This window comes from Alosa alosa, chromosome 6, assembly GCF_017589495.1.
Source record: "Alosa alosa isolate M-15738 ecotype Scorff River chromosome 6, AALO_Geno_1.1, whole genome shotgun sequence".
Lineage (NCBI taxonomy): Eukaryota > Metazoa > Chordata > Actinopteri > Clupeiformes > Clupeidae > Alosa > Alosa alosa.
This window is the reverse complement of record NC_063194.1, coordinates 8,498,031-8,510,143: the sequence shown is the minus strand read 5'-3', so window position 1 is coordinate 8,510,143 and position 12,113 is coordinate 8,498,031. Positions and strand designations below refer to the sequence as shown.

General features: G+C 47.8%; 1 protein-coding gene across 7 annotated transcripts in view; it reads right to left on the bottom strand.

The window, feature by feature from the left end:
* tnrc18 (trinucleotide repeat containing 18) overlaps positions 1–12,113 on the bottom strand; it is a 67,845-nt gene that overhangs the window by 10,768 nt on the left and 44,964 nt on the right. For 5 of the 7 annotated variants that reach the window (XM_048246720.1, XM_048246725.1, XM_048246722.1 and 2 more), the window contains exons 17-22: positions 11,618–11,878; positions 7,629–7,868; positions 5,835–6,220; positions 4,641–4,769; positions 3,326–3,476; positions 2,135–2,252 (exon numbers count right to left, since the gene is read on the bottom strand). In XM_048246720.1, coding sequence (XP_048102677.1) covers positions 2,135–2,252; positions 3,326–3,476; positions 4,641–4,769; positions 5,835–6,220; positions 7,629–7,868; positions 11,618–11,878 — 1,285 coding nt within the window. The remainder of the gene's footprint in view (positions 1–2,134; positions 2,253–3,325; positions 3,477–4,640; positions 4,770–5,834; positions 6,221–7,628; positions 7,869–11,617; positions 11,879–12,113) is intronic. The other 2 variants (XM_048246723.1, XM_048246726.1) reach the window with 2 other exon arrangements.

Here is a 12,113-nt window from a genome sequence, read left to right as displayed (position 1 = left end):
GGCCTTCAGAGATGGGGAAATTTGTAAAAGCTATGCTGACACACCATACTAGCCCACCATACCTGTGTTCGTGTGTGTACATGTTTTTGTGCGCAGGGCTGTATGTGTGCGACGTGTGTGTGTGTGTGTGTGTGTGTGTTTTGGAGGTAGAGAGATTCTGAAAGCCAGAGAGTGTGTGTGTGTGTATGCATTGCGCATGTATGTCAAAGACAGCGAGAGAGGGCACGCGTGGTGCGTGTTTGAGGGGGAGTGCCCAAGCAGCTAACTCCCACGCAGACAGGATGGCAGTGTAATGAAGACAGGCACAGAGACATAAACAACAGCACAATATACACAACTGAGTGCCCCCGAATGGATTTTCAATCTCGGGATGTATTTAAAATGTCGTGTAGCACAAGCTGCCGCGGAATTAGATTTTCGGAGAGGGGCGCGGCGGACAACAAGCGCTGTTCCAGTCAACCTCTTCATGTTAACGCCGCTCTGTCTCTCCCACTCGTTCGCTTGCTCGCTCCCTCCCTCCCTCTTTCTTTCCGCCCCACTCTTTCACCATCTACCTTTTCCCCCATCTCTCCCTTTCCTTTTCTTCCTCCCTTCCCTCGTTCGCTCTCTTTGACTCCTCTCGTTCGCTCTCTCTCCTTTCCGTTCATACCCACCCCCCTCTCCTTAGCTCCCGTCCCGTCTCTCTCCTTCCTTCCCTCTCTCTCTCTCTCTCTCTCTCTCTCTCTCTCTCTCTTTCCCTCTCTCTCTCTCTCTCTCTCCTTCCCTCTCTCTCCCTCTCCTTCCCTCTCTCTGCCGTCAGCAGGGATATTAAATCTCCTCACCAGCAGTTCTTGCTGTCATACTAAACCTCGTGCCTTGAAGCACAGGAGTAAAGGCCTGGGAATCAAACACTCCGCACAAAGGCACCTTCCTCAGCAGGCAAAGGGAGAGAATATTTTTAGTCCATTACAGACAGAGAGAGAGAGAGAGTAGGAGAATGAAATATGAGAGAACAAATAGCCGGCTAACTCATTTCACACAGCAAACCAGGGATGGACTGAGAGGGGAAGGAAGCAGGAATAGCTCATAAACAACACCCTATGCCACGACTGTGTCACTTAAGAGTGAAGTACTTCACCGTGACCCTGCTCTGCACACAAAAAACTATTCCAGAAGAACAAGTGTGTGTATGTGTGTATGTGTGAACATGTATTTCCTGATTTCCCAGCTTTGGCAGCTCAAGCCCTTGCAGGAGAGGAGTGGAGTGGAGGAGGATAATAATAATTGGAGGGTGGTGAGGTAGGTGAGGGGGTGTGTGGCATGTGAGGCTGGTGGGAGGATAAATGAATTGCAACGGAGAGCTTCAATCAAGGCTAATACTCGAGCGAAAATTGATCAGTGCAGCAGATAGAGTTTTCTGCACTGCATGCTAAACACAAGTCTGCCTGTGGTCGCTGAAGGTGCTGCTTTTCTAATAGAGTTAAAATGGAGGACACATCGTCTTCTTGTGGGGGGCATCAGACACACTCCCATTAAAGCCTTCCTAGTGAGATGAGTCTGCAGTTTGATAGTTTGTCTCCCAGCTTTTAGCTCCTGAAATGAGATTAGGTTCTGTCGAAAGAACTGAGCAAGACATACAAGCCCCGTGCTCCTCAATAAACTGCAAACACGGCTAATCCATATGTATGAAGCACAGGCAAGCCTCAGCTCGAGGGAGAGAGAGGGAGCATTAAAATAAGTTTTACATCAATAAATCTGCCGTTTGCCGTTTCCAGTGATGAACTCCAAGTGTTTTGGACCAGGAGAGAAAGCAAGTCAGTGAGCATTCCTTTTTTCCCCCATCCAATAGACAGCCAATGTAACCAGTTTGAGAGACTTTATCTGCTTGATCTCTTGATTGAACCCGCATTCATCACAACACAAAAAAACCCAGTAGTGTTGCACCGGCGGCAGCTAGGCAGCTGGGCCTCCGATCTCATCAGGAGAGAGAGAGAGAGAGAGGAGAGATAAGAGAGTGAGAGAGAAAGAAAAAGAGAGAGGAGGGGGGTGGATAAACGGAGACAACCATGAACACAGGAGGAGCTCAGAGAGAGAGAGAGAGAGAGAGAGAGAGAGAGAGAGAGAGAGAAAGAAGAGAAGGGAAGAGGAGGCTTACATGTCAGGGGAGTGGACGGTGTTGACGTGGCCGGCATAGAGCAGCTTATCGTCCATGGGGATGAGGACCCGGAGGCCATCCTGCAGCTCGTCCTTGTCAATGACGCAGTTGCGCGGAGCTGCAAGAACAATGTGATTTTGACCACAGATGTATAGAAACATGAACTCTACCTAGCCTCTCTGTGTTACATCTGTGTCTATGTCCGTGACAAGGTCCAGATGCTACGGATTCTACTGTTGCCATCACAAACTGTAAAAAGACAGAAGAAAACTGTAAAAAGCTGAGCAGAATGCCTGGTTCTAGCGTCTCTGGAAGCTTTGCCAGGAGTAGAACCCAGCACACTGAGCTCTCTAATCATAGTGAACGAAGTTCAGTAAAATGGCCGATTGTGGAGGCAAGCTCTATAGAGCAACCCTGCCGTTCACCCCCGGCATATGGATGCAATCAGGCCGTGTCAAACAAATCTCCACATTTTTTAAAAAGTGCGAGATTAAGATAAGCTGCGGGGGTGAGAGCGCCCGCGCTTCCTGCGTCACTCAAGAAGAATGTGTTTTATTGGCATGAGTGAGGGGGAAAATGGCGACTAATTTAGCCATCAAAAGGCATTATGAGTCCAGACAAGGAGAGGAGAATTACAAAGCAGCTGCAATATCTGGCTGACAGCACTGGGTATGTGTGAGAGAGGGGAGTGTGGATTTTATGAGCCATGTGTACGCTTTATGAATGTCTGTGTGCAGGAGTTATGCATTTGTGTATCAATACAAGCTGAACTGTTTAGTTATGAGCTATGAGCTTGGCTATACATGAGCATTTTTATAAGTTGTATAGTTTTATTCAAGTGTCGAGTCATATTTGTGTACTGCAGCATGTGCTTGTATGTTTCTTTCCTTGTTACAGGCTGTGTATCTATATGAAGAGTTCAGATGCAAATCCCTCTGAATCCATCTGAGCAATCGTCTTTTAAATGAGCAATTTTTATCAGGCTCCTATAGGTTTTTTCCTACAAATCAATATTATTTGTTTAACGTATAATCAGCATTCGCTCACCATAGATATCTCATTTTTGATGGCGTTTAGAGGCTTTTGCATTTGAACTCTTCATATGTGCCTGTGTGTGTGATTTTTAAGGTGTACATTTGTGGGTGTTGAGATGAATTGGGCTTTGGGTGTGTGTGTGTGTGTGACCCTCACCAGGTGTGCAGGGCCTCTCGGGCTGTGACGTGTTGACAGATACGTTCTCGTCCTCGGAGAAGCTGCTGTCCTGGTTGGGCTCGAAGTCCTCGTCGGCCGCCATGCTTTCCATCAGCCTGCTGACGGCACCACCCTTTCCTGAGCGCACCTGCTGGGGGGATACGAGAGCACGTTACACCCCACCACCACCATCCTTCCTTCAACACACACACACACACACACACACACACACACACGATACCAAACACCGATGTGGCTTCCTTGTGTGATTCTCAGGATGAATCACGGGTGTGCTTACGCTGCAAGAATTGATTCAGGGCAAAACCCATTTAGATGAGTGACAAGCTGGGCCGCTGTGCAAAAGCAGGATCCATCTATGAAATGCCACAGGACTCAGGGGAGCATAATAAACCGAGCACACACTACCGTTACTATTTTTTCTGTGTGTGGATCATTAGAACATGTGATCCCTGCACTAAAATGAAAATGGGCTGGCTTCATTCTGCCATGAATAATAAATGCGGAGGCCAATAAAGAAACAAACAAACAAATAAATAAATAGATAAATAAATCAAAATAAATAAATAAAATAATGCACCCTGTGTGAGGATAGAGAAAGGCAGAAAATGGATGGAGTGAAATGTCCTTTAGTTAATTGAGCTCCCCCTCTGTGTCCTGGTGACTAATTAGGCAGCCACCCCTCGCTCACACCCCACTGCTGACGCCCCCCACCTCCCACCCGACCTCCCCCGACCGTTGTTTCCTCAATAAGGGGCGTGTGGTATTCCGAGCGGACCTGCGATGCACAGGACGGGCCTGGGAGGGGAGGTGGGTGGGGGTTGGCTTGGGGGTGGGTGTACTTAACGGATGGCTGATTCTAATGCACGGCTATTCCCAACAGGGTGTGATGGGGAGGGGAGGCAAAGAGAGGGAGTCCTAGGACTGCCAGGTAACATTATTCTAATGCCTTCTCAGACGCTCCCTTCCTCTCACAAGTGCAACCCCCCACCCTACCCCATCCCCCCACACACACACACACATTCTTTAGATCCCACATGCCCCTAAATGAATAGCCTCACAAAATGGCAGCTAGGTGCAGCCTTTAAAATATTTATCGCCTGGGCAAGGCAGTGGCTCTGTGGCGCCATAAAAACATGACTGGGAAACGCCACCCTCCCTTATGAAATTGTGATGCACTATTTATGCACTTCAGGCAGCCAGTGTTAGTGCAGGCAGAAGCTAAACGGAGATAAATAAGTGGTTAAATGCCGGCAACACTACAGCCACCGAGGTTAATGCGAGTTGCCGTGGTTACCTCTCTGGCTTTGGGCTTGACCTTGGCCTTGCGTCCGGGGCTGGCGGGCACAACAGGGGTGTTCTCTATGTGCGAACTGGACAGCTGAGGGGGTGCCACACATGTCGGGCTCTCCTTACCCTTCTTTTTCTATGACAGACAAAAACAACAACAACATCCACAACGTCAACAAAAACAAACTATAAACCAAACGTTCTCTACACTGGTACAAAACCATGATGTCACGGCTCTGTCCCACCCTCGACTGACAAGAAGAGAGGAACTGTGGCTACTGAAGCCACCTTGTGAACAGAGAGACGTCTCTGTCTCTGTGTCTCTCTGTCTGTCTCTCTCTCTCTGTGTCTCTCTGTGTCTCTCTGTCTCTGTCTCTCTCTGTCTCTCTCTGTCTCTCTCTGTCTCTCTCTGTCTCTCTCTGTCTCTCTCTCTCTCTCTCTCTGTCTCTGTCTCTGTCTCTCTCTCTCTCTCTCTCTCTCTCTCTCTCTCTCTCTCTCTCTCGATGTTTTCCACGGTGTGATATGAGGAAATGGACATTAATGGGTATTCATGTAGGGAGCACTATAAAAAAAGGTGCTCGGTGTGGGGAGGTGGGAAGGGGAAGAGGGAAGGCAAACTCCAGTTAATTGAAGCCTGGCGAGCTCCAATCATCCTTTTGTGTCCAACAACATGACATACTCGGCGGGGGGGCCTCCTTGTCCTACAAATGTACCGAGACACCTGCTGCTGGAAAAGCACTCAGCCTGGCTCCCCCGCACTTGGCAAACAGCGACTCACATAGATGGCGTCGATAAAAGGATCGGGCGTGGGGGGCCTTGTCCATCACGCCTTCACAGAGGAAGACTCAAGGGTGTGACATGGTGAACATGTCAACTCCTCCCAAGTCTTTATCAGGCGCCAAAAGTTTGGAAAAATGTAGTGAAGAATAAACTAATTCTTAGCAGTGCACTGTAACAGTGTTTCATCAACCACCACCATCCTTTTAATTAGAAAACTCCAACTGCAACAAACCAACTGGCACCCCTTGTGTTCGTAACATCCAATCATTCACTAAATAGAGCTCTATATATAGTAGGCAGTAAAGGTTCACTATATAGCCGCCGACGTTAATGCGGCGTCATTACGTAATGAATTAGTGGATGTTCCAAACTCATAGATGGTCTTGTTCCCATATAAAATGAGATGTGTTTACATGCATACCTTGTTCATCTCCTTCATCTCCTTGGGCTTGTTGAGTTCCTTGGGGCTCTGAGGGTTGGATTTGGGGGGGCGGGGAGGCGGGGGCTTGTTGGTGGGCGAGACGGGATTGGCCACGGCGGCATCGTGGAGGAAGATGCGCTCGCTGCGCCGCCGCGTCCAGCGGTCATCGTCGCTGCCGTCGGCCCCAAAGTCCAAGCTGAACTCCCTGGGGGATTTGACCTTCTTGGGCTTCCGTCCGCGCTTGCTGGGGCTAGACTCCTCGCGCACCACGCTGGCCGGGGGCAGCAGAGGGAGCTCTGGAGCAGAGCGCTTGCCCTGGAGCAGGGAGGGGAACTTTTTCCGGATTTTTCCGTCACTCTCCGAGTCGGTGAAATCAAAGTCAGGGCCTGGGGAGGGAGCATTACAAACAAACACCAACAGCTCACCAACAGCTCGACCAAGAATATCTTCAAACACAGTGAACACCAACCTCACACAGTACAACATCTGCCCCGAGACACACACACACACACACACCCCGACACATGTAACCACAACACAAACCCAGGAGATTTACACATGCTCCTTTTGCATACCTGTTCATTCCCCCCAGCACAACAGACATGACAGCTCACCAGGGACCGACCCCCGGGACTCTCTGTGCCGGCCCGCCCCCCTGGCGAATCCGAAACGCCTGACGCCGTAATGTGCACTTAAAACCATAAGTGGAGCCAGATGGAAGAGTGGAATTCTCCACTGATGCTATTTGGGTGCACTTTGAACCGCGGGGTCTGGAGTGCCTTTAATTGGGAGGGCTTGCTCGCTCTCCGCCTGCTCTGGCTCAGAGTCTGAGTCGTTCTGGCTCTGGCTGTGGCCCGTTCCGACTCTGGCTAAGACTCACTCTCTCTCTCTCTCTCTCTCTCTCTCCCTCTCTCACTCCCCTGGCGGGTCTGGCACTGCCACAGGACACGGGCTGGTCGCTGCAGGGTGCACAGGCCTGGATCACACGCTCACCACACTGTTCCATCACCACCCTAGAGGAGAGATGGGAGGGGTGTGTGTGTGTGTGTGTGTGTGTGTGTGTGTGTGTGTGTGTGTGTGTGTGTGTGTGTGTGTGTGTGTGTGTGTGTGTTAAGGGCTGCTGGTTGGAGCAGAGCAGAACAGCAGGCCCTTGGTCGCCTCGCGGAGGACACACACGCACACACACAGGAAACAGATGTGCTGAGTGGGTAATGACACTCCAGTCTCCAGGTGGTGCGAAACTGATGTGTGCCTACATTCAATAACGCTCCCGCCGAGTGCCCATTCAGAGCACAATGTGTTTTCATCCGCCAAGCACCTTTTCAATTTCTCCCCTCCTCTCTCCCTCCCTAACCTCTGTCTCTCCAGATCCATCTTGGTGCGCTCTCTCGCTCGCTCTCGCTGCCTCTCAGTCACACAGTCAGTCACGCACGCACAAGCTCGGGGCGGCCCTGTGAAGGTGCGCCCACGACCCGGCCAATGACAGTGTCTCATCAGGGACTCCTCCGCTCCCACTAGATTCACTGACATTATGCAGCTTATGCACAACGGCCCATACTATCAAAGACCCAACATATTATTTTACTGTGTGTATAAGTGATGCCAACACATCATACCAACACAAGAGGATACAATCACAGCCAGATAAAACATGACATAGAATGACGTGGCAGTCACATAGCCACCACTTATGAACTCATGAACACACTCACTTACACACACACACACACACACACACACACACACACACTCTCAACCCAATTCAAGCGAATGAGTGTGTAATTTTCTTTTTACCCAGAATGCTTTGCCTCTCCTGTTTCTTCTTGGCCTTCTCCTTGGCCTCCAGCTGGATGAGGGACATGGGGTTGCTGACAACTGGACTTGGGATGGCGCTGGCAGCGAAGCGGGCCAGCATCCCGAGCCCGCTCTCCTCGAAGGAGGAAGAGCACAGCCCATCGCTCTCGTCCAGATCATACTCGTACTCGTCTTCCTTGTAGTCATCCTCGTCATACTCATCCCTATCTGTGAGATACTCTGTGTGGGACAAAGGAAAATGGAGGTGTGTTAATATTACAAACATGACTTTTGAAGAGATTTGAAGAGATTGCAAATGCAACCATATAAATAGGTTTTGTGCAAGACACAAGTGTTGTTGCCTTAAGCACTTTTGGGTATTAGTGTTCTACCAGTCTTTGGTTGTGGTTAGCAAACGAGGCATTGTATCTCCTCGTACTAAATGCATTCTCAAGCTGAACCAAATGCATGCTTTAAAAATAAAAAAAAAATGCATAATGAATGCAGCCCTTTGGCATTTCTTTTTAAGGATTTCCCTCACCCGAAAAAGGTACTGGACTGCTTAAGGGAAAACTAAAAACCAGCTCCGCAGCCATCGTGAATACCAAAACCGGTCTGTCATTCATCATCCTGACACCGCCAGGAGAGGTGGGCGTGCGGCTGCACCGTTTCCCTTCCGTCGGGCCACTCTAATCTAGCAGCACGGGGGCCAAGTCCGCCTGGATTAGGGAGGGTTCCAGTGCAAATACGTGGGCGCCCACCCACAGCTACACAAGATTACTGGAAGGGGGACAAAGCCTGGCTTCATGCAGCAGTGATACTGTAGGCAGGGTGGGCAGTAGCTCATCAATACAGCTTTTTAAACTTAAGGAGCTTTTTTTTTCCCTTGCAGGGGAGAAGGGGAGACGGGCGGAGGTGGTGGTGGTGGTGTTGGTCGGGTGGCGGTTGGGCCTGATTTTATTCAGCATGTCCTCTTGCGTTTTCCCCCTTTTCCTCGCAAAATGAGAGGATGGGGGGTGGAGGAAGAGGGGTTGGATGTACACGATTTCCCCTTTAAGCCAGACTAAACACAAGTGGCTCAGGAGGGAGCAGCCCCATTCCGATTCTGCTGAACGAGCGGGACGGTGGTGGTGCTGGTGAAAAGAGGTGGCTAAAAAAAGATGTGGAAAGACGAAAAAGCCCACAGCACCATGGAAAACGCCTGACTAGCATGCAAAGTGAGCGCATATCCCTGACTAAGACGGTCATCAATTATTAACGCATCATTCAGTGAAGAGCTTGTCCGACTGATACAATTGATAAAACAGAACAGCGGACTTTCAAGGACTAAATGTAAAACAGCAGGTACCCATATGAAAAGCAAATGTAATAATAATCATTAAAAAAAATATTAATAAAAATCACTCCTCTTTTCATTTGCTTTTATCAAAAAAGCTGAGGCACACAGTTAACAGACAAGGACAGAGGACAGAGACAGGATGTTAGCGGTGCAGTTAGGGTTTGAGGAAGCCGTGGTGAGCTGGTTAACACAAATGACGTTAGGAGGCTTTGAAGCAGACACATAAGAGGAGCTCAGCTCGTGTCGGCATTGCGCACACTCAAGTTAGAGATTCCCTTTTCAGATCTGACTCGACACTCCCAAGTCATTGTGACTAAGGAAAGAAAAACAACAAACAAAAATAAAAACAAATCAAATCAACCACAGGCAGGTGAAGGGGTGGAAGCAAGCAAAAGGGTAGCACACAAAGCGGGCTCAGCGGGACACCTCCAATGCCCCATGGTGCACTCTGTCAGGCACACTGACTCCGGGGCAGGGGCAGCCTCGGCATTCCTCAGCCATGGTTATATCATCGGCCTCCCTCAACCTCTATGTTCACCTGCCAACACATTACACAAGACTCTGGTATAATGCCACCACTACCATCAGTGCTGTTCTACTGTTAACCACTCCACAAGACTCTGGTATAATGCCACCAATGCTCTATTGTGCTGACAACCACTCCAAAACTAATGCTAGAATCACACAGCCAAGATGACAGCAATATCGGAGACAACCATATCTCTATTTCACTGAATTCAATTCTCATCATCAGAGGAAAGCCAGCAGCCACATGTGCTAGGGGGTTTTGCAGTCTTCTTATGCCACCTTTATAGGAACAGACTAGCCAATGCCAAATAACCATATGGGCCTAGCACAAGGGAAACATCTGCATCTGCTTCTAAAATCGATGTGATTAAACATTAAATGCCATCTTCCAGACATTAACTGACAGTTACACAAAATATGTTCCATCCTACAAAAACCATCTGCCAAAGACTGTAAGTGTCATGTGCATGTATATGGACTGCAAAGAATCTCAAGTGGAATTGTCGTGAACTGGGTTCTGTCAACAGACAACTATGCATTAAAATTGAAGAAAACGTTCAGTAAAATCATAAAAATAAAACTAGCCTCATGAGTATACCAGAGCTCTACATACCAAGCGGTGACATAACCATGGCTTTTCAGGCACTACATTGCCTCAAAATGGCATTCAATTAGCAAGAACCAACCAAAACAGAATTAATAATAACAAAAAAATATTGCAAAAAAATCCATAACATTCCCAAATGTATTTGTCGTTATTGAAGTTTAGTTTATATAGGAGAGCATCAGAACAAATTGTTTTTTTTTTTTAATCAAAATTGGTAGACAAACAAAATCAGTAGCAGATTAATTAAGAAGTCAGAACAAAATCAAATAGAAAAGGAGGGTGGTGTCCTACTTACAGAACAATGCCCATGGCTCAGGTGACATGGGAGACTGAGCTCACGTTGTGCGGATGGCTGGCTGGCTGCAATAGTCCCAGCCATGCCAAGCTTAGGCGTCTGTTTGAGAGGTTGCAGCAGGACAAGCAAATGCACAGACCAAGAGACATTCAAAAGCATCATGGGTAGGAGAAGGGCAGGGTCGGGGGTGGGGGGTCAAAGGGCAAGGGTGGAGGAATGGCCAAGCAGCTGCAGGGGCAGAGAGGGGAGAAAGCGAGCAGTCTAGGGAAACTAGGTTATTCATTATTGGTGTGGTTCGTTTAGTAAGCAGCCCTGTTTTCCAAATATCCCAGCAGGTTCCCTGATATGTGGCTCATGTTTCACACACCATATATTCCATCCTCTCCCTTTTACAGATTTGTCATTAAACAGTGGATGCTGAATGAGATGTACATATCATTAAGTATATTGGAAGGCCTAATGCTAAGATGTATTCAGTTCTTTTCCATAAAGCCAAGAGTGAATAACTGGTTTGGAGATGTGTCTAGGCTTGCCTCGTCTCATAATGCTGTCATTGAATAACAGAAATGTGAAATCTCTGCGGTCATTCTGGAGCCTAATAAATCACACAAGCCATTTATTCCAAATCACAAATAGGCAGAGCAGTTTTTGCTATGGGGATATTTGAATAACAGAGCAGTGTTGTAGCAATGTGCTAAGTGCTGCAGTCTAAACATCTAGATAGAGATGTAAGCAAGAGAGACAAAGACCACAGTTTTTCTCTTTCAATAAAAAAGAAATCAGCATGTTTAATAAAGCTTGGGTACCAAACTGCAATACAATTGATCAAACAAATTTTCCACAAAGCCACACATTTTTTCCAGTCACAATGGCAATTATGTCTTAGAAAGCCAGACATAATTATAAAAAAGTGATTTAAAAAGAACGCAAGTTTTAAAAATAGCAAGGACTCCAGAAAGAGCCAATAATATTATATACAAGCATAAAACAGGGCTTTTGGAAGACTGCACTGCCTGAATCTAAAGAAGCCTCCTCTAGAAACATATCAGCAAAGCCAGCAGTGATGGATGTGGAAAACAAAAACATAAACAAAACAAAAATATAAAGCAATAAAATTTAGAGAGTTATGAGAATAGCTGCCACCTCTCTAATTCTTTGCATAGTGTAGGATTTTAAAAATTGTATTTGTTTGTTTTATTTTAGCGTTTTCGTTCAGTAACCTTGGTCGAACGAGTCCTCTGAGGAGCTGACGCCTGCCTCCTGCAGCAGCATTGCAAAGTGCTTGTGTTTCCGGTCTTTGGCCGCCTGCTTGGCTTTGAGGGTTGCCGGCGAGGCGCAGGCCCTTTTCGACGCCGAACGTTTCTTCTTGGACGGAGTTCTGGACATGCCCGGCATGGGGTGGCGCGAGCTACTGGGTCGGCTAAGCATGGAGCGTGGGAGCCACCCATCCTTCAGCGAGTCGTCGTCCTCAGAGTCAGTGTCTGCGCCGAAAAGCAACACGGAAAGAAACTTAGGAACTGCAGACCCAGAGGGCTCCATAGTCAATAGCAATGCTCAGAGACCAACAGTCAACTATCCATGAGTTTCTCCCCAAAAATAAAATAAAAAAAATTTTACAATGTGGAAAACTGTTAATAGAACCAGTGCTAATTACTAGAATTCTCAAGTCAACTCTCCACTGAAGGTTGTATTTGTCAGAATGAGTCTTCCGACCCC